General features: G+C 39.9%; 1 protein-coding gene and 1 long non-coding RNA gene across 4 annotated transcripts; both read left to right on the top strand.

Annotated features, from left to right (window-relative positions):
- Window positions 1–872: 872 nt before the first annotated feature.
- On the top strand, window positions 873–22,172 carry LOC119896072. Of its 2 annotated transcripts, none has more exons than XR_005443162.1 (3): window positions 873–908; window positions 19,974–21,672; window positions 21,814–22,172. It is a non-coding gene; the product is annotated as an uncharacterized LOC119896072 (long non-coding RNA). The 2 variants fall into 2 exon arrangements; XR_005443161.1 differs by having other exon boundaries at window positions 885–920.
- LOC119896066 (23 kDa integral membrane protein-like) lies at window positions 6,740–20,353 on the top strand. Of its 2 annotated transcripts, XM_038709547.1 has the most exons (9): window positions 6,750–7,612; window positions 13,342–13,398; window positions 17,346–17,465; window positions 17,590–17,664; window positions 17,887–17,967; window positions 18,254–18,358; window positions 18,456–18,488; window positions 18,582–18,665; window positions 19,346–20,353. In XM_038709547.1, exons 1-9 carry the CDS (start codon window positions 7,553–7,555, stop codon window positions 19,436–19,438), a joined length of 708 nt encoding a protein of 235 aa, XP_038565475.1. In that variant the 5' UTR covers window positions 6,750–7,552; the 3' UTR covers window positions 19,439–20,353. The 2 variants fall into 2 exon arrangements, with proteins under 2 accessions (XP_038565476.1, XP_038565475.1); XM_038709548.1 differs by lacking the exon at window positions 18,582–18,665 and having other exon boundaries at window positions 6,740–7,612.
- Window positions 22,173–22,470: the final 298 nt, after the last annotated feature.

Here is a 22,470-nt window from a genome sequence, read left to right as displayed (position 1 = left end):
ACTTTTTCTTCCTTTAACGTGAACAATAAATTAAATGATGGAAAGAATCTGTTTTGTTTCAGTTCCAACTAAAGTGCTTTAAACTAAATGAACTAAATGTTCTTCTCCAGACTTCTTGTCCTGGTTTTGGCTTTTGTGTTGAATGATTGTTATTTCCAGCTTTATTTTGTTCTCCCCTTCCTCTTGTGTCTGTGTTGGCTTCACTTGTGTTTTCCTGCTTGTGTGATTGTTTGCTCCTCCTCACTTGGTTTCACCTGTGTCTCCTTAATCACCGCTCGTCTTTAGATATTCTCGCTGTGTTCGTTGTCATTTGTCGGCTCGTCTTCGTTCTCGGTCTGCTTTGTCTTCTTCCTTCTTGGTCGAGCGTCTCTGCCGGTCTCCTGTACCTGTGGAGGATTTATTGTGGATTTTGTGTTTTGCTTTTTGTCTGTCTCCTGTTCCTGGATTATTGTTTTCATGTTGGATTGTGGACTCTTGGATTTATTGCCTTATGGACTGCCTGCCTCACCAGATTTCACCTGTTGATATTAAACACCGTAACCTGTAGCTGTTCTGCCTGCGTTTGGGTCCAGATCCCTGGTTTTTCACAATCAGGTTTATTGTCAAGTACATTTTCACAAACAAGGAATCTAAAAAAGAAATTCCCAATCGATTACTGGAGATGGTACATTTACCTGATTATACTCGCATAGTTTCATGTTAGTAACACAGTGTGGCATTAGTACTTAACTGCAATTCTCCATCAATCCACAAGGTGGCGCTGCAACAGAAAGCAAAGCAGAAAAGTCTCTTTGTGTTAATCTGCAGTTCTGTTGTCAGAAAAAGAACTAATCTGCAGAGGCTCTTTTGGGTTCAGAACATCTGAATGAATTAAAAACAAACAGAATGAGGTCCAGGTCCAGGTGGAGGTCCAGGTGGAGGTCCAGGAGGAGGTCCAGGTGGGGGAGGTGGCTGAGTCCTGTTATTATTAATTACTGTTACAACATATTATTTCAAACAACTTTAACATTTGTAACCATTTAATATTGATGTTTTCCTAATGCAAGATATGATTTTAAATTGTTAAACTATTGCTTGTGCAGTAGGAATATTTTAGGTTCTATAAAATGGATCAGACTAAATATACTAAAAATCAAATCACATTCTTCATTCAGCAGTTTAATGTGAATTGGAAATATTGTGATCTGTAGGAGGTGTCATTTACTGCGAACGTCTTGTGGGTTTTGCAAATAGGTGCATATCTACAGTGTAAGCCACACTGCGGTTAACACGGTAAAGACAAAAGGAGTGCACAAAATGATGGTTGGTACATGGTTCACACTAAAATATATTATATATATATTGCAGTGTGAACCATGTACCAACCATCATTTTGAAGTTTTTTTACAGACGTCCAGCACACTGAGGAGGCTTCCCAGGTCTCTGCAGCTCTTCGTTCATCACGTTGGACAGATGATCCACACTGAGACTATGGCAGGAAAATAAATGAGTAATATATGTTGCAGGTAATGTAAAATATCAAGTTAACTATAAAAGATGGCTCAGCTATTTATGTTGACAATGCTATTACGTCACACATGTGGGTGGAAATGGAACAAAGGATTCATTCAATTCAGTTTTATTTATATAGTTCCAGTTATCTCACAGTGCTTTTCAAAAATACAGACGACAGTCTTTAAATATATTTTTTTGTTCCTTTTAAGACAGAAAGTGTAAAATCAGCATGTCAAGTAGCCAAAACTAGTATTTAAAGTTAAAGCTGTGCAGCCGACACGGAGGCATCATGACATCAACATGAACCGCTCACTTAAAGAAATAAACATCATCATCATATTCAAGACGATAAAATCGCACTGCGTTGTTCATTGTAACATTACTCGGTGCGGTGTGGGGGAATTACAATCGTTAACGTAATTTTAAGCCTTTAACAGACATGGCTATGCTACATTGCTCTAATCATGTGCAATCTAATATGAATCCAACGCTAGCTTATTAACATTATGACAAGTAATGTTATAATTATAATATTACCACTTTAACTTTAAAATCACAGCTCTTACTGACAGCTGTGTGGCTCAGGGGGTAGAGCGGGTTGTCCACTAATCGGAAGGTAGGCGGTTCAACCCTAAATGCCCCCGATGGCTGTTCCATGTATGAATGTGTGTGAATGTTAGTTTCTGATGAACATGTGGGCTCAGTGTACGAAGTAACTTTTACTAGCGGCTGTAACACGGTGAATCAATATATTTGATCCATTCGGTCAATAACATCTGAAAAGGCTACACCAGCCGCTCGTATACAATTTTACCCCCAATCACGTTAGCGGAGGGCTAAACCGGAAGTTAGCCTGCTCGGCCCAGTAAAAGTCAACACAGTGGACGCTGTAGCGCTAACTTCGGCAGTGTAATTGCAGAATGACGGAGACACCGACACACAAGTATAAATGCACGGCATAGACCCTACGCAGGAGTATAAATCAAGCTTTACCCTTAGTCAAAATATATTCAGAAGCCCTCTGCATCTTCTCCAAGATGTCTCATTGTGGAAGTGGGGCGCAGATGAGTATTAACATCTGCAACCCACGTATTTGACACCCTACAGTCTCACGTTTGAGCACCTGAAATGAACAAAGGCAGTGCCACTGCATTGTTACACACATCTGTACTGTACAAAAGACTTTGATTTTAAAGGCAATGAATGAGTGAAAAGTAAGAAAATGATTCGCAACCTCTTTTATTTAGATTATCATAGAACCAACATTACTGTATGTTGTACTGAATATGATCAATGGTCATTTTCTTGTCATTGTGCTTTTTTTTTCTTTAGAGAATACCACTTATCGTTTCTTTTTAGCACAAGCTGGCTTCTTCCATCCATGGAACCAAAACATAGTTAAAATAAGGAATCGATAAAAGTTATGGAGACTAAGTTTACACCAGTAGTAAATTTGTAAAAACAGCCCATCATACAGAAGGACCAAGCTGAAATAGGATTAAATATTACTCCAAGGAAGAGGCAGGTGACAATAAGACTGTAAAGGCCAGATCTTGTATTGTGTCTCGTCTATATTTAGTATGTTAAAAATCTGGACTTTCATTTTAACTTCGCTGATGAAATAACACACAACTTTTTTAAAAATTTGCATTTTTACTTACTGCCCAACACGTCTGTTTTGACACCTTGCCTTTGCTTTTAATTTAGTTTTGGTAGACAGGCCTCCAAAGCACCTAAAGCTTTTTCTGGCATTATGGGCAGGGCCTGAATTAAGGCTGTGTCATGACGACACAATAACTGACCAGAAAGTCATTTTCACAAAAACTAACGACAGATAAACAACAAGATACACACTGACCGGCCACTATATTATGTACACCTGTTCAATTGATTGTTAACATGAATAGCTAATCAGCCAATCACATGGCAGCAACTCACAGCATTTAGGCATGTAGACGTCAAAGCGACCTTAAAACAGGGAAGAAAGGGGATTTAAGTGACTTTGAACGTGACATGGTTGTTGGTGCCAGACGGGCCGGTCTGAGTATTTCAGAAACTGCTGATGATGGGATTTTCACCACAACCATCTGTAGGGTTTACAGAGAACGGTCTGAAAAAGAAAATATCGAGTGAGCAGTTGTGTGGACGAAAAGGTCTTGTTGATGTCGGAGGTCAGAGGAGAATGGACAGACTGGTTCCAGATGACAGAAAGGCAACAGTCACTCAAATAACCACTCGTTACAACCAAGGCGTGCAGAACACCATCTCTGAACGCACAACACGCCCAACCTTCAAGCAGATGGGCTCCAGCAGCAGGAGACCACACCGGGGGCCACTCCTGTCAGCTAAGAACAGGAAACTGAGACTACAGTTCACACAGACTCACCAAACAAAAAGCATTCAGATGGTCGGGTCAGAATTTGGCGTTAACAAAATGAAAGCATGGATCCATCCTGCCTTGTATAAACGGTTCAGCCTGGTGGTGGTGTAATGGTGTGGGGGAAATTTTCTTGGCACACTTTGGGCCCCTCGTTTAAAGGCGACAGCTTCCCTGAGTATTGTTGCTGAACATGTCCATCCCTTTATGGCAAACAGGGTGTCCAACCCGTTTCTAGCAAGGAGGACCTAATAAAGTGGCCGTGAGTGTATCTACATATATACACTTAAAACCTGGCTGAAAGTAACTGAAGTATCAAACACAAAGTCAATGTAAACATTACGTAACTTAAGATTTTTATTTCAGCTCATACTTGATTTCCAAGATTAGATTTGTTTTATTTTCTTAAATGATTTATTTAGTTTTAAACAACATTGAGGGATTTTCTCTTTTGGCCGAGTTCCATAAAATGACCCAGTTAATCATTCTCAGGTCTCAGAGGCAGTTAGCGCTCACAGTTCTTCTTCCTGTTTTTTGTGGCTTTTCTGTTTGTAGGTGTAAACTGCCAACATATTACAAACTGTCTGTCTGACTGTTTAGAATATTCATTTTCACTGTTTTTGCAGCTACTGTGATGCAGAGTGCTTTTAAAACACAGTACTGACCAGAACACAGACTTAATATAACATAAAATAAATAAAGTTGATTTTAATTAAAGGATTCATAACATATATGAAAATATTGTTAAATAAATATTGTTGTTTATAAAAAATAAACAACAACAAAGATGCAAATAAAATGAGAACAAAAGGATTTTCATCAGCAGCACACAAGTTGTTTGATTTCCAACCTTTAGACTGCAGACTGCTGGTGTTGGGGGGGAGGAGGGGGGAGAAACTTGAGGTGACCGCTTTCTTTTTTCCACCAGTTTCTGTGTGTGAAAACCACATAAAAAACCCTCCTTCAACCCAACCACTGAGCACTCAGTCTGAAACTTTCATACTCACCTTCAGCTCTGTTTTCTAAACCTATTAAAAATCAACCCAAAAGTCACAGAACTTTCTTTTAAATCAAGGGACGATCCCTAAATTTTCTTTAAAAAACTAAAACATTATTGAACTAGGTGGCCCTTAGTGTGAAAGTATAAAGAAAAAAAGAAAGTATTATTTTACAAACGGAGATCTGGCCAAGAGAAGGCGCCGTTACAGAACTCACCATGTTACTGTAGGACTAAATCTGAAGAGTCAGTCTGAAGCAAGAACTATGCTCTCCACGTCCGCGAAGGTCCGTGAGGGTCCGCGTGATGAAAAAATCGTCAGAGGGGGTACGCGTAGGGTTTTGAATTTCCTTTTACATAAATAAAACCATTTCCACCATAAATTGATCCAGAATACAGGAAAGTGTTTACTGATCAAAATTTCCTGCAGGAGTTCCCCCAGACCCCCACATGTAGCTCCGCGTTTAGGACATCTTTAAACATCTTTTCGTCTTGTTCTTGTGAACCTAAAATGGCGTATCGCAAGCTAAAGCCCGTTTTCCTTTACCAGAACCAACTCAACTCGCCTCGACTCTACTCGACTCGGTTTGGACAAGCTCCATTTTCAATTGCAGATCGTACGCAGAGAATGTAGCTGGTCATGACAGTAATGCCACACACAACTGCCGTGACGTAATGTTCAATGCGACACACACACCAGCCATCACTTTTTGTACAACTGTCAATATTTGAAATCTACACAGCTGATTTCTCCTCAAAACTTTTCAGGAGTGATTTAGTGATGAAATAACGTGTGAAAACTGTAAAATATAAAACTTCCTGTTGCTGGCCTCTGTCAGGCGAGCGCAATGATGATGCAGAAAGTGATGATTCTCTCTGACCAATCAGCAGTCTGCTGTGTTTTCACGTCACATTTTAGTATCGCCTCAGCTCGCTTAGAACCTCGACGGAGGTGATACGAAAAAAAGTATCTGGTAGCAGGTACAGGTCCAACTTCTCCACAATGGAAAACCAAACAAAGGCGAGTCGAGTCGAGCTGGGACTGTGCGGTGGAAAAGGGGTGAAGTGTCTCTTCACACCCCTAATGTGAGTCTATGGCCCTTTACTATAAGACCAGGATCAAAACAGGATAAGAAGAACACTGAACAGACCATGAAACTGAGCTGTAACAGATTCAAATAACGAATATACCAAAATAATCATAAAGACACGCAGACAGATCCTCAATCAAACAGGCAGAGGTGACGAAGTAAGACAGGGCTCGGACTATAAAAACAGAACATCCAACAGGGAGACCGAACACAAGACAAGAAACCACCAGGAGCTGGAGCTGAAAACACAGAACAGGGTGCAGGATGAACCACACACACCTTATGCACGTCTGTCACGCGCGTGCAGCAGCTTACTGTCTCCTAACTACTACTGCCCACCTCTCCAGAGAAACATCTGTCATGTGACCTGACAGGCAACATCTGGTGTCCGTGTGAACAGCGACTGTCCTCTCTCAGAAGCGAAGACACAAGTAGAGTAAGGTTGTTTTAGCACTGTAGTTTGCTGTTACTTGCTTGAGTCTCCCTGTCCTCTTCTTTGCTTTAGTTTTCTCTTTGTTTGTTTCAGCTTGATGCTCTGAGCTCCTTTCTTTCTCTTTCTTTCTCCTTCTTCCTCCTCTTTTCTCTCCTCTGGTGTATTGTGGTCACTCCTTTTGCATTTTCCTCATAAAATCATCCAATGTTTGGACTGAAAATAAGCGTTTAGTTTAGCAGGAAGCCTTAAACACGACTTCTCACCAACAACAAGTCAACAATCTAAAATGTGACCCTGGTTTTAACGTTCTGTCATGACTCCATGTAAATGACATCTAAAGATCTGTGACATTAAAGCGATGGAAAGGTTCGGTCTCACTCTGCTCTGCACCTTTAAACCATCAGAAGATAAGATGCAGCTTGTTGTTCCTTTGGGGAAACTCAGCATCTCTTCATCTACAGACAGGCTGTACGAAGCAGCCTCCTTACAATCATTCATACTGTGAAATACGTTTATTTAAAAGTCAGTGTTCATACATTCACCAATAAACCGATACAGCCAATAAAAAATGCTGCAGGATTCAGCTCAACCATTTCTCTTTCCTTCAAGAGAAAATAAAATATAGTGATGCAGCATTTGCTCCTCATTGTTCTACTTGATGTATTTTTACTACACCTGTGTATTCTTTGCTCCTTTTGATTGTTAGATTAAATGTTCGCGTCAACTCAAAGGTTCAGTACACCAACACCGTACATTGGTTTTTTTAACCACGACCACAGGCTGTACCTCTCTCTAAACAAGAAGTTTCAGTTATCGAAACTCAAACCGACTTCACCGTGTGAACAGCGACTGTCCTCTCTCAGAAGCGAAGACACAAGTAGAGTAAGGTTGTTTTAGCACTGCAGAACCCCTTCAAGAGGGTGAAAGACGCCTGAGACTGGGGTTCATGTCTTTTAACCAACACTACAGCCTTTCCCCAAACTGAACAAAGTAGTTTTAGCTGCCTAAACTCATCAGAAAAGAGAAAATCCAGCGTATGAAAGCCTGATGTCTCTTCTTCCTCTGAGCCACGGAGCTCCATCAGAGATCACAGAGCTGCACATCATCACACAGCGTTACAGCTTCACTTCTTCATCTCTCAGAACCACCAAAAACTGGAAATGGGAAAAATTTACAAACACATCAGAAGCCTCTTTCTCTTCTTCAATGGGCTGTTTGCAGTAAGTAGAAACTTTTATTAGTTAGAAGCATGGTTTGAATTACGGTGGGGATTGGGGGGGTTTGACCCCCTAATTAAGGCTTCGACCCCCCCAAAAGAGGCAAAATCAACAGTTCAGGGGTTTCTCACCTGTCATTGTAAATATTACAATATATTTCCCATACTCGTGCCTTATATTGAAGAATCTTGAGGTATTATTTCTGACATTCCTACAATGGACCTACCATTTCCTAACTTTGACGTTAATTTACCGTCTTGTCTGCCCACATCACTCGCAGCGCAGCTGCTCCAGTCCAGTGCACCACACGCTGGTGGAGACGCTGCAGGTTAATGTCAGTCAGCTGTCTAGCTGCTATAATGCACTTAACTTTCCTACCTTCAGAGTTTCATAATTAGCATTTATTTTACCTTAAATGAGCTATATGATGTTTGCTAGCTGATATGATACCCACCCTGTCATTTCTTTACCACTAGACTATATCATTTAATGTTTTATGTAATTCTTAATATCGAGATTATTATTTCATTTAAAGTATTTTGTGAGTCTTTCTACAATAAGCATGATATTTGTTTTCACTGTGGAATTCAGGAGTTTCTCCAGGCTAGGTAAATGTTAAAATTCAGGTGTGTTATTTTAGATGTATTCAGTTTTATTTATAACGCCAATTCACTACAAAGCCAACTCATTGAGCAGGTCTAGGCAGTACTCTGTTTAAAATTATTTACAGAGACGCAAAAAATCCCAATTCCCCAACAATGTATGACAACTGTTTTATTGAACGCAGCTTACATTTGATTTACAGTCAACATGGGCACGAGGAAAGGAGCTGTTTCCTAAAAAAAAAGTTAAATTAGAGATGATAATGCAGACTGTATTTTATGATCGTGTTTGGTTCTGGGTGTGTGGGTCTGTTTTGAGTGGACCTGATGGTCCGCTGTTGTGTGTCCGACTTTCTGGCAGTTTCTCTCTAGAATACTTGGTGACCTCTGACTATAAAAGATGTTGTGTAGTATGGGCACGCGTGAACTGGTGTGGGCCTAATAAAACTGATTTATCATCTACAGACTGCACACATTAGTTAAATAAGCATGAATACTGTAAACATTGTAAGATTTTAGTTTACTGAAGCCCCCGCCTGCGCTGTAATGGGTTTTCTTTTTGTATCAGTCGCACCCTGGTTAGAAGTTATTTTTCATCAGTTTAGTATTTGTGTTTGGAGCAAAAGATAAAAGATGCAAACTAGCAGGAAAAATCCTCCAAGAAAGAAGTTTGGTTTTTGTTAATTTGATAAGTTCACAAAGAGGTTTTTATGGTCCAGGTGAAAAAAGGCTAATTGACTGATTTAAAAAAAAAAATTCCAAAAACAAAAGTTTAATATGCTCAAAAGAACACAAAACAGATTTACTAAGAACAAAGAGAACAAATAGATACTTGATAATAAATAACGTCTGAACTCTAAAAAAGTTACATGTTTCAAAACAACATTAAAACTGGTCCTGCTGTTTGATTACTATTAAATTTAAAGTGATAAACATCAAACAAGCAGTGAAGTGTCAAGTTTCAGTCTTGCAGGTACAGATTGTTTTATTGTTCAGAAAACCGTCACTTCCTGCTACAGGAAGTGACGGTCCCCCCCCCACTCCTTTCTGTTACACAGGTTTTTTTTACTTCAGGCGTTAATGGGAAAAATAGAGAAGCGCTATAAAGAGGGAGAAGTTTGAGGAACAGGAGGGGTTTCGACTGTCGAGCTTATGTTTATTGTGTATTTTATTTTTATAGATATATTGAAACAGAAATATTATGTTTGGCACAACTCTTACATTAGATAATGTAGATTAGAAGATCTTAGATTAGATTACGTATATTTGATTAGATTCATTTAGATTAGATACTCAATAACATGAAAACAATACGTGCACACATCTGGTAAAAATGCTTCCAGGCTGAGATGTTTGTATGATGAGTGTTTGCAGCAGCCTTCAGTTGAAATGATCGGTGTGACAGAAGGTCACTGTTGCTCCGTCTCCCTCTGCTGCCTCTGTGCAGAAATGACAGAAACTCTACCAGGAGATAAAGAGCCTTTCTCATTTCCCAAATCTGTACGTCCTCGATCCACGATCCTCGAACCTGTGACCTGGAAATCCAGCGCGCCATCTTGAAGGACATCTCAATTCCTCAAAGGCACCTCGAGGATGGAGGAGGCTTGCTGGAGGAGCTATAAGCGAGGATACACCGATGGATCCTTTGCAGAAGTCTTTTCAGCCGCCGTGGCGTTTAAAAGAGGCGTGACATGCAGCTGGACCAACCCATGGCCGAGCAGGACTCTGCAGGGTTCCTGTTGTATTCAGAAGTTGTATTAGTTAAGCCTTTAAAAAATAAATACTTTCTGCCCTTCACTGTTTGTGTAGCGCCTAGTGAAGTTGTTCTAACCACGTTCCTTAATGTAAGTTCGCACTGATATCACTGATGTTAATATTGTTGAATGTGATCTGTGGATGGGCAGCAGGATCGAAAAAATTAAAACTGAAAATTCCCCTTTAACTGAAAATAACTTAAAGTAATACCTTTACAAAATATAGCCAAATTGAAATACCAACATACTCAGAAAATAAACCCCAAACCCTCGTTAGTAAGTCTCTTGTAAACCCTTACATGTCTTGTTTTATTGGACTCTATATAACCACCACTGTGCTGTGGACCCACACTCTCACACGTCTTTACAACTCTGAAATTAAGCAAGACCTCGTTGCAGGCCTGGATCGTGGCTCGGGTGCCACGATCACCGGTTAGGAACAAATTGCTCTCGTACAATTTCTGCTGTTTACATCAACTGCGTGAACGCGTTTCTCTTGCTCTCAGGTGTCTGGGATCTGAGTCAGCTACCGTTAAGTCCCACCCCTGTACTTGGGAATGAACTTGGATTGGTTGTTCCAATCAGGGTACAGAAAACAACGATTGACATGTCAACTGCTCATCGACTTAGGTTGTCATACTTCTCACATGTGCTGTCTCCTGTACACATCATACAAACTATACACACTCAAATGAACTGCAACCTCCAACCTTTTTAACATTCTTAAACCTTATTTAAACATTTTAACTTTTGAACTGCAACCTCCAACCTTTTTAACATTCTTAAACCTTATTTAAACATTTTAACTTTTGAATAAAACCTCCAGACTTTTTTAAAAAGACATTCTTAACGTTTTCTGTTTTAATGACTCGTGTATTTTATAGTATTTATGTGTTATCTCTCATTTAATAAACTATGTATATTTTACTGCAAATGTATTTTAGCCCGGGCTACAAATATATCAAGGATTAAAGAACGCTCTTATGCCCTCAAAACAGTAAGTGTAAGTATGCAAATTGAGTCACAGCACAAAAAAGTGGATCACTTCAGTCCAGGGGCGACTGCGGGTTAATTTGCCTAATCTTCGCAGGTCTTTAGACCACGGTGGAAACAAACACAACAGGGTGTTCGGGGAACCAGGTTTCCATTGGAAAAAACGTCGGCTCTGAACTCGCCCCAGTTCTGAGGTCTTTACTTTGGCTTCCTGTATGTCAAAGAACTGATTTCAAAATCCTGCTGTTAGTTTATAAAGCACTAAATGGTTCAGGGCCAAAATACATTTCTGATCTTCTGCTTCGTTATGAACCATCCAGACCTCTCAGGTCGTCTGGGATCAGGTCTGCTTTCTGTGCCCAGAGTCAAAACTAAACAAGGAGAAGCAGCGTTCAGTTATTATGCTCCGTATATCTGGAACAAACTCCCAGATAACTGCAGGTCTGCTGAAACAGTCAGTTCTTTTAAATTAAGACTGAAGACTTTTCTTTTTACCACAGCCTGTAATTAAATCACATGTAAGGCTGTAGATTAATAACTTAAACTGCACTGTAGCTTTACTGTCCTGTTTAATCCTATTTTTATTTTCAATTTGACTAATTTAAATTATTTTATTTAAATGACTTTTATTTATATTACTGTGTTGCTTTTATGTTTTATGTAAAGCACTTAAAATGTCGTTGAAATGTGCTGCACAAATAAACTTGCCTTGCCTATAAAATGTAAAAGTGTTTTTAATGACTCATTGTATCATCATATGAAATAGTACTTGTTAGTTTGTGGGCTGTTAGCAGAGCATTAGAAGGTGTGAAAACTGTGTGTTTCCATTAAATGTGGGTGGAGGGTAATTAATACACTTAAAACTTCTCCGCTTCCTCCTGCAGGTGAACCACATCCTGTCACAGTCCAATCTAATATCATGGATTTGATTTTAATCCCTTGTATCTAAACTCTGCCACATGTTCCGTGTGCTCACATCACTGACGTCAAAGATGCTTTAACTTTAATATCATCATAAGATCAATAAATGTGTTGATTAATCATTTTAAATTTTAAGTCTTGGCTTTTCCCTTGAATTTCCTCAGAGCTTTCTTTCTAGCAGTTCTTCAACTTTTTCTGTCATGTCCCACTTTCTCCTCACAATAGTCGCGTTTTGACCAAAAGTTCCCGGGACTTTTTAGTCCCCAGACCTCTTTTCAAGGAGCTAAAAGGTTCCTTCAGCCCACTGTTGTGTTTGTTTCCACCGTGGTCTAAAGACCTGCGAAGATTAGGCAAATTAACCAGCTGGCGTAGGCTGTAGGCTGTAGGCCTGGCCGTACACAGCGACGCACCGGCATCATTATTTGTAACCACTAGCCCTGAGCAACATTTATAAATGAGTTCTTAAAATAACTCCAGCACAGAGAAAGCAACAGAGGAATGAAACCGGGACAGTTTGGAAGGTTATCCAGCAACAAGAGCTGCAGCATCACGTCTGTCACCTGAGCGAACGGGGAACAGGATTTTTAATGAGCTTTATCACCTGCTGTAATCAGCTGTTCCGCTTGTTTTGGAGAGACCGACTTCAGCTCTGTGTAAGAACTTCCTGACTGATGAAAACTCAAAACAACAACTTCTGACCCAGTATTTAGCTGTAAACACACCGCTGTGCGCTGGCTTCTTTTTCCCAGCTATACATTTAATGCAGACATTTGATATCAGGCGACATCTTGTGAGGCTCTCTGACTGCTGGTGGTGATTTATTGGTTTGCAAACAAAGGTGGAAAAGAGACGAGCAGTCGTAGAAAAACAGCCGACATTCTCCAGTTAAAGCCAGTAGCCCATTCAGAAATTCACCCCCCCAAAGTACCGGTACTTTCGGAAAGTACTACCCCCCCGAGCAGGGACTCTTTGGGGGTAAAATAAGGAGCCTAGAACTAAGTTTAAACCCTGGTCCCTCCGGTGGAAACGCAGTGAGTTCCTCCAAAGGTTCCTAGTTCCGGGGTAAAGTTCCCTGGTCGAAACGCGGCAAATGACTCCTTTAAGTGTTTTAACTTGTAATTTATATTGTGTATTCGCTTGTTCCAGCTATTTTTACAATATTTACACTGAGGGAAATGTTCAAGGCCAGTATAAGATGGTTTATTTACAGTTGAAATATTAAATAAATAAATAAGTCTTGTGCATCATTTTATACGAATGCAGTCGTATTGTTGGAAACTTTGAGATCCTCGCTAGAATTTGAAATACAGTTATGTGGGTTTGTCACAGCTTTGCCAGCAGTGTTTACATAGATTTCAGATTTTTTATTCCTTTTAGTAATCTGACTTCTGGTTTTCTGTTGATTCTTTCTCCTCTGACATTGTTTAGACTCTTTAAACTAAATAATGTGATGTTTCCTCAGGTCATCGGATGTATGATGATCATCGGGCTGCTGAGGGCCACCCCCCATAGACACAAGGTAAACAACAACAACTGAACTTCATGTTCCACTCTGTGGCAGCAAACTGCAGAACAGAATGCAGAAGGAAAATCTTGACTGTTTAACTAATTGCACGATGGTTTTAAGACCAAATAATGTTTGTCAAATGAGCTCAGCATTTAACCATGAACCGCTTTTAAAAGACGCCGGAGGATCGTTCCACAAGTGATTCTTACCTAGATGTGGCAACACAGGACAACAAACTCCTCCCACTATAAAACCTTTTCTTGGCATAGGAACATCAAAATATGTTTATTTCTATTGCATGTCAGAAGAACAAGCATCGGGAAAGACTATAAATGATGTGGACAGAAGCTAAACCAGACATGGAGTTGTTTATCTACCAGGTCATGAAATCCTAAATGTGTGCTGTGAGCTGCCTGATGAATTCCTTCCCTGTTCACTTTCTTTGTTGGGTCAGCGGTCGCTGCCAAACATGAATTTACAACTTCTCATTGCAGGATGTCTGTTAGCAGAACGAGCAGCAGATTTACTGTAACGTGATTCATAATGTGAACAATTAAATAATTAAGTGTCAGTTTGGGGAAATACAGAGAGGCTTTACAGGGTTTGTTGTGTTGATGACTCAAAAAATAAAATCGCTCTAATAAATGTTTTAATCATTGATTTTACGGCAGTTTAAATAACCTTGCATTGCCACTGACAGCCAGCAGCATAAATACTACGCTCAGACCTGGTTATGGCAGAAAGTCTCTGATAATTCAAGGCTGAAAATTAAAACAAAAGCAGCTAGTTTGTGTGTGTGAAAAACACAGCTGTTTGTTTTAAATCAGGACATCACATGTACAGTGGGTACGGAAAGTATTCAGACCCCTTTAAATTTTTCACTCTTTGTTTCATTGCAGCCATTTTCCAAAAATCAAAAAAGTTCATTTTATTTCTCAGTAATGTACACTCAGCACCCCATCTTGACAGAAAAAAACAGAAATTTAGAAATTTTTGCAAATTTATTAAAAAAGAAAAACTGAAATATCACATGGTCATAAGTATTCAGACCCTTTGCCGTGACACTCATATTTAACTCAGGTGCTGTCTATTTCTTCTGATCATCCTTGAGATGGTTTTACACCTTCATTTGAGTCCAGCTGTGTTTGATTATACTGATTGGACTTGATTAGGAAAGCCACACACCTGTCTATATAAGACCTTACAGCTCACAGTGCATGTCAGAGCAAATGAGAATCATGAGGTCAAAGGAACTGCCTGAAGAGCTCAGAGACAGAATTGTGGCAAGGCACAGATCTGGCCAAGGTTACAAAAAAATTTCTGCTGCACTTAAGGTTCCTAAGAGCACAGTGGCCTCCATAATCCTCAAATGGAAGACGTTTGGGACGACCAGAACCCTTCCTAGAGCTGGCCGTCCGGCCAAACTGAGCTATCGGGGGAGAAGAGCCTTGGTGAGAGAGGTAAAGAAGAACCCAAAGGTCACTGTGGCTGAGCTCCAGAGATGCAGTCGGGAGATGGGAGAAAGTTGTAGTAAGTCAACCATCACTGCAGCAATCCACCAGTCGGGGCTTTATGGCAGAGTGGCCCGACGGAAGCCTCTCCTCAGTGCAAGACACATGAAAGCCTGCATGGAGTTTGCTAAAAAACACCTGAAGGACTCCAAGATGGTGATAAATAAGATCCTCTGGTCTGATGAGACCAAGATAGAACTTTTTGGCCTTAATTCTAAGCGGTATGTGTGGAGAAAACCAGGCACTGCTCATCACCTGTCCAATACAGTCTCAACAGTGAAGCATGGTGGTGGCAGCATCATGCTGTGGGGGTGTTTTTCAGCTGCAGGGACAGGACGACCGGTTGCAATCGAGGGAAAGATGAATGCGGCCAAGTACAGGGATATCCTGGAAGAAAACCTTTTCTAGAGTGCTCTGGACCTCAGACTGGGCCGAAGGTTTACCTTCCAACAAGACAATGACCCTAAGCGCACCGCTAAAATAACGAAGGAGTGGCTTCACAACAACTCCGTGGCTGTTCTTGAATGGCCCAGCCAGAGCCCTGACTTAAACCCAATTGAGCATCTCTGGAGAGACCTGAAAATGGCTGTCCACCAACGTTTACCATCCAACCTGACAGAACTGGAGAGGATCTGCAAGGAGGAATGGCAGAGGATACCCAAATCCAGATGTGAAAAACTTGTTGCATCTTTCCCAAAACGATCATGGCTGTATTAGAACAAAAGGGTGCTTCTACTCAATACTGAGCAAAGGGTCTGAATACTTATGACCATGTGATATTTCAGTTTTTCTTTTTTAATAAATTTGCAAAAATTTCTACATTTCTGTTTCTTTCTGTCAAGATGGGGTGCTGAGTGTACATTACTGAGAAATAAAATGAACTTTTTTGATTTTTGGAAAATGGCTGCAATGAAACAAAGAGTGAAAAATTTAAAGGGGTCTGAATACTTTCCGTACCCACTGTATATAGATAAGATGGGACATTTTTCATTTCTGTCTGTCTCTCTGAGCTCTTTTAAGCCAGTTACATGTGTCTGCTGTTATCTACAGACAGAAAATGGTTTTTATATATATATATATATATATATATATTAGTTCACCCGACAGTCTGGGTTAGTTGTAACTTACTCTGGGGGAAATGTAACATTATGTAATAAGGAACATGAGAGAAATATAATGTTGAAAGCTTTTTATTCAACACTTAAATTGTTTAACATAATTAATGTGTGTGTGTCAGACACGTACTGAAAACATAAATACAACTTATTTTTCTTTGTTGTTACAACAAACCCAGACTCTGGTTGTTGATACAGCTTACAGCTAAAACATGAGCACCAACAACTTACATGGAAGATAGAGACACAGAATAAACGTGAAGTTTGGTGAGTTTAACTACAAAGCAGGAAATGATATAATAAAAAACTACAAACTTTCTTTCTTAAAATTATTTTGTTCCTTCTCAAATTTCCTGTGCTGCCACGGGGAGCTAGTGGAATAAGGACTAAACTGAGCATGTGCAGAGTTAATCAGGTGATTGATGACTGAAACATGTCATCTTTACAGATATGATAAATGAAGTAGCTAACATTGTGCTCTAGATAACAAACTTTCAAATGATATCTGATTCAACATGGAGAGTTTTAAAAAGAACAGTCAAACTTTTACCTGGAAAAAAGATGGATGCTCGATCTGCAGTTGACAGATTTGGTATAAAACAGACAAATAATAATGATTTATGTATTATTCAAGATTGTTTTAGACATTTGATTAAAGTATGCTAATAATAATAGCTGCAAAATAACTTTACAGATTGTTGCAAAATCATCATTTTGGACTGTGGTGTCTCCTTAATGCAGAACAGATGCAGCTCCAGGAAGTTTTTCTGTTCTCACAGTCGACCTTCTCTGCAGCAGAAAAACAGGAGGGCTCTGAAAATGTTATCATATTTACATTTAGACGCCTCTGGAGCAGGAGGGGTTAAGTGTGTTGCTCAGGGACACATTGGTGGACGGGTCACAGTGGGAATTGAACCCGGGTCTCTCACACCAACACTTGTCTTATCCACTCCACCATCACATCAGAAATACTGAGCATCTCTCTTCATGCCAGAAAATTTGGCATTATTGACGATAAGAAAATTTGAATCAGGATTGCTTTACTGAGGTCCAGTTTAAAACTAAGTGTCCGTGACACTTAGAGGGAGGAGTTATAAAGTTTGATGGCCACAGGCAGGAATGACTTCCTGTGGCGCTCTGTGCTGCATTCTGGGGGAATGAGTCTCGCGCTGAAAGAGCTCCTGTGTTTGAGCAGCAGGTCACGGAGCGGGTGGGAGACATTGTCCAAGATGACATGTAGTTTGGACAGCGTCCTCCTCTCTGACACCACCGACAGTAATTTAATGCAGCATTATAATTTTAAAGTGTTAAATCAGTGTTTGTGTCGTGGCAGCTGGAGACGGCTGGGAGCCCCAACCTGGGTTGTATTTGGATGTTTGCCATCGGCATCCTCTACATCGCCGGTCTGGGGGTCTATGCAGGCCGCAAAGAGAACACATTCGCCCTCAAAATAGTACGTAGCACAAGAACTCAGGAGAATCAACTGTTTTTTGTTAATTTGATCATTTTGTTGAGCTGTGAAAACAAGAAGGTGTCGTGATATCTTATTAATGTTGTTCATATTGTTTCATGTACAGTTTGCAGGCTTCATGGGGGATGGACTTATTACCATGACGATCTTTGGCATCATTCTCACTGTTGAAAGGAACGAGGTCATCTGTCCGTCCGTCCGTCCGTCCGTCCGTCCGTCCGTCCAGAAATATTTATGATCCAGTTCTGTTATTCTCTGTATATGTTACCATCACTGTCTCCTTCTGTTCTCTTGACACTAACGTTGTTCTTTCTCTGTATCAGTTTCTGTATTTATCATCTGTGGTCATCATCTATCATGCTCTGTTATCTTGATGCTAATGTTGTTCTTTCTCTTCTTGTAGGTGAAAAGCCGCATTCAGGCGGTACAGCCCTTCATGTATGACATGGAAATGAGAGAGCTGCTTAATAAGCTACAGAAAGAGGTAATGTTGTGTACCATTAACCCTTCTGAGTCTGGTCCAGTTAGACCGAACGATTCTAGGATGAGGTGTCGCTCTTAGTATGCAGGAAACTTTCATATAGCCTAATCACATTTTTACACTTTGCATTGATGATCATATTACGTCACAATAACAGCTGCTATGTTGCTCAACAATAAAAAGACAGGCCACACTCCTAAAGGAGGATCAACAGTCCTTATTGTGATCCTGTCATCTGCTGCAGCAGCAACGCAGGTTTCTGTTAAAACTCACCCTAATGTGGTTGCAGGTAAAGTGCTGTGGACTGGTGAGCGCCGAGGACTGGGGTGATGATATCCCTTCATCCTGTGGGTGTAACTTACTGAGAGGATCTGACTGTAAATCCAAACCTCAGGTTGTTTTTTTAAAATCAATCTGGAATATCAGGTTTATGTTATTTATATATACTGTACACACACATCATTGTACTTCTTGCTCTTGTTTTCTTGCAGGGAACCTCAGGCCCAAGCTTCATCTATAAACAGGTATTCAATCACTCAACCAACCAAAACACCATCCAGTTTACAAGTCAGTGATGTTTCCAGATAATGCCCCTTTCTCCATCGTCTCCTCTGCAGACCTGCGGTGACCACCTCTTTGAGTCGGTCACCTTTGTCTTAAAGATCGGCCTGGGCTTCTGCTTTGGATTTGCTGTCACTGCAGTAAGCTCCTCTGTTACTCTCCTCTGTTGTGAGGAGGAATTTCCAGGGAATAACATTCATGATCATTAAACATTAAGGGAGATGTCCACTCCATGTCCCAAAATGCATTTCAGTAGCTTTAAATGATGTTGTTGCTAACAACGATCTGTAGCCGATGATTACACTTCAGCAACTGTGGTGCAGCGTGTTGTTCCTAACTGTACCAACGAGGCCGTAATATTAATTTAGTTACTTTAGCTTTTTATTTGGCTGCACAAAATTATTGTTTTGTAAGTCACAAGTGGGTTTTAGACCGTTGTGATGATGCCCTGAGTCAAGTAATCCAGGAAAAGCTAATAAAGAAAGTAAAGTAATCTTTATGTAGTCAGGAACTACATAAGTTAGTTAGTGTCTGAATAATTTGATTTTTTTTTCCCTGTCTGGGAAAGTTCCCGTGAAGGAAAAGGTCGGAACAACAACTCGGGATGTCTGAGAAAATGTTGGTACATGAGTTGCCGAGTTGTTGACGTCTCACATGTAGAAACATGGCTGATAGTTAAAAATGTTTTATTAATGGTACAAAATGATCCAATCATCTGTCAATCCAGTGTGAAAGTCTTTCACTTCTGGTCTGATGGACAGTGTCTGACAGCTGCTCTACTCACCTGTATGTCTTCCTAACTGACTACCTGTCCTTGTAGCTGCTGGGCCTGCTGATGTCCCTGCTGATGATCCATCAGATCAAACGTCATGACAGCGCAGCAGGAGCGTCCTTTGCCATGACGGGATACTGAAGGGAACCCTCCACCCCTGACCTTCTGCGCTGTAAAGGAGGACTCAGTGGTCAATTCATGATGGCGTCTTTGTTTTGCTAGCAAAAGTGTTGTCTCGCAGCATTTGTTTTCTTCCAGATTTCTACTCTAGAAAACATTTTTGTTTTATGCATCATTATATCTCGTGTTATTTATGCTGCATACCATCACGTCAGACGAACTGACAGATGGTATTATTTTGTTTCTGTGTTACAAACTATTATCTGTTAAACTGAGAGAAAAGTCTGGTGTTGGTGGTAATAAGCAGAATTTCAGAGAGGGAACTTTATGCATGCAGGCTGGATGCTGCTTTTTCACATCAACCACCAAAATATGTTAGAAATATAACGTGGAAATTAACTGCAATTCTCCATCAATCCACAAGGTGAAGCTGCAACAGAAAGCAAAACAGAAAAGTCGATTTAAACAAGTGTTAATCTGCAGTTCTGTTGTCAGAAACAGAACTAATCTGCAGAGGCTCTTTGGGTTCAGAACATCTGAATGAAATAAAGTCCAGGTCCAGGTGGAGGTCCAGGTGGAGGTCCAGGTGGAGGAGGTGTCTGAGTGTGCAGCAGAAGGAGTGGAGGAGTCTCAGTGTGTCTGCAGAGACTGTGTAGAAGGACAGAGCAGCAGCAGAGCAGTCCAGATCCACTGATGATACTCTGTCACATCCAGAGGAACACACAGGGATGATGGTGGTTCACAGCTCAACATTATTACAAATAAATTTTAATAAATAAAAGGAAAAGCAGCAAATATTCACACGTGTAAAGCTGGAACCATGAAATGTTTTCACATGAAAAAATGTAGCTACCAGTTAATGTCTCTGTCAATGTAATAATCCTGTACTTGTATTGACTGTTGGGTAGTTTCATTTATAAAAAAACAACACATTTATATTGTTTTGTGTTTAGAAATCTGACTTTGTAAAATAACTACACTAAAAAGTACAATATCTCCCTGTGAGATGGAGGAGAAGTAGAAAGTGGGTTGAAAAGAGAAATACTCAAGTTCATTTTGGCCTCAGGTGAAGATGCCAGCGATGGTCATTCAGACTACTGCACAGGCTACTGCATCCCAGTCAGCTGCAAGAAAGAATCAAGGTTAGCTGGTTTAAATCTGCAGTTAGAGGAAACGTTAGTGTTTAAACATCTTCAAAAAAGCTTCTTCAAAGTCTCAATTTAAAAAAAAACAAAAAACATCTACCTTTGAAAGGACAGAATAATCTGGGTACAATCCAGAAAATGACTAAACATTTTAATATAAATGCAGAGACTCGTGGATCAGATGTCCTTATCTAGATACAGATCACATGTTGATCCAGGGGAAAACGGGGCCTCATTCATGTTTAAAAGGGAAAAGTCTGCAGAGGGCCCCTTTAGGATCCATAACATGTACGAAAGCCATCCTGCTTGGTCTCTTTTAAAATAAAGTAAATCTCACAAGAGAAGGCTGAAAAACAAATCAGGGACAAGAGAAATTAAAAGCTTCCCTGTACACAAAAGATCCTGTGGTCATGTAGATTTGAAGTAATGTATTAGGTAAAATATATTCAATATGATTGTGCTTTTGATTTTGAGGCAAATATTTAATTAAATTGCAAATGAAAATGTTTGGAATAAAATCCACCCATTGTAGTTAAATAAAACATAAGCATTATATTTATCTAATCCCAAATATTGAAAATGTTGTGAGAGTGAATTCAAATTAATGTAATCAGGGAAGTTTTAATTGAAAAGCACTTCTTGTCAAGAATTCCCATGATGCATGGCGGTGAAGGGAGTTTTGGTAAAATTAGCTAATAAGTGTCCAATTTGTTTGAAATACAACATTTATTTTGTAAATTAACCTAACCCTGATCGGACTCGGATATAAATGTATATATATTCTCATTATTTAACACATCTATAGTTACGCGGTGGCACAGAGTAACACAGCAGCGCGAGCGGCATGACATCACTTTGTTGCAGAGACGCTATTGGTTAAATGCCGGCAAAGTAGAACACGTAAGCAGCTTGAAGCGGAAAGCGCGAGTACGTCTGCGATCTGGAGGTGTTACAAAGTTGATGACAACAACATTGCCATAGCAAACTGTGAGATATGTAAACTAGGGATTTAACACAACTAGAAGGCAGCTACATTCAGCCTACTCTGGACTAGAAGACATACAGATGGACCTAAATATGGATATCAAGCGCCTACAGCAAGATGTACAGGTGACATGTAACATTCTTTAATGTATTTCTATTTTATTATTATTATTTCCCATACACTTGATTTAGTAAGCCACTAATACATTACGTGCTCTGCACCTAATTTGCACAAAAATAAAGTGAATCATGTTCTCTTCTGTGCAGACAGGATGGAACAGCAGCCTCTACATGCTGCAGAGCCTACTGCAACAAAAACACCAGCAGCAACACTGACAGCTCACCAGTGGGAGCTGATGAATAAGACTGCTGATGTGATCCCTGCCATAACAGCTCATTTGTATTTTTATTTATTGCTTTATACTGTAACATTTATTGATGTTGTTTAAAACAAACTATAATCCCATGCATTCATTAAGTCATTCATTCACTCATTAGTCCTCAGACGTGTTCTGTCTCGGGAGGATGATGAAGACCAGGGAATAAAAACATTGAAGAGGACTCTGCTGGAGGCAGTGGAGAAGCTGATGTTGAAACTGAGCCACTCTTCTAGACCCCAGATACAAAGATGGGCAAGTATAGTAAAATTAAAATGCACCTTTTGTACATCATGTTATATAAAGTCAAGTCATCACCAGACACCAGTATTAAGCCAATTTATTTTTTACTTCCTTTTTAATTTTGTTTTGGGAAATTTAATTCAACTTCAAGGTCAGATTGTTTTTATTGTTTATTAATTGAATACATGTGTAGGCAGTTTCCTAACTGAAGTGCTGTGCTATGTGGTGTCTCTTCTTGTCTTATTGTTTTGAATTGTGTGTTACTTTTATCTGTTTTTAGCTTTTTCACAAAGTCAGCCAACCT

The sequence above is a fragment of the Micropterus salmoides genome, unplaced genomic scaffold (assembly GCF_014851395.1).
Source record: "Micropterus salmoides isolate LMB-PRFRI ecotype aquatic unplaced genomic scaffold, ASM1485139v1 Ms_hic_scaffold_9, whole genome shotgun sequence".
NCBI classification, from domain to species: domain Eukaryota; kingdom Metazoa; phylum Chordata; class Actinopteri; order Centrarchiformes; family Centrarchidae; genus Micropterus; species Micropterus salmoides.
The sequence above is the reverse complement of the archived record's forward strand: the minus strand, read 5'-3'. Positions and strand labels throughout refer to the sequence as shown.

Excerpts from the sequence above, each read along its gene's own strand:
- LOC119896066 (XM_038709547.1), top strand. The coding sequence starts at position 7,553 with ATGGGAAAAATTTACAAACACATCAGAAGCCTCTTTCTCTTCTTCAAT. Across the intron at positions 13,399-17,345 it reads CCACCCCCCATAGACACAAG|CTGGAGACGGCTGGGAGCCC; the intron begins GTAAACAACAAC and ends GTGTCGTGGCAG. Across the intron at positions 17,968-18,253 it reads TTAATAAGCTACAGAAAGAG|GTAAAGTGCTGTGGACTGGT; the intron begins GTAATGTTGTGT and ends ATGTGGTTGCAG.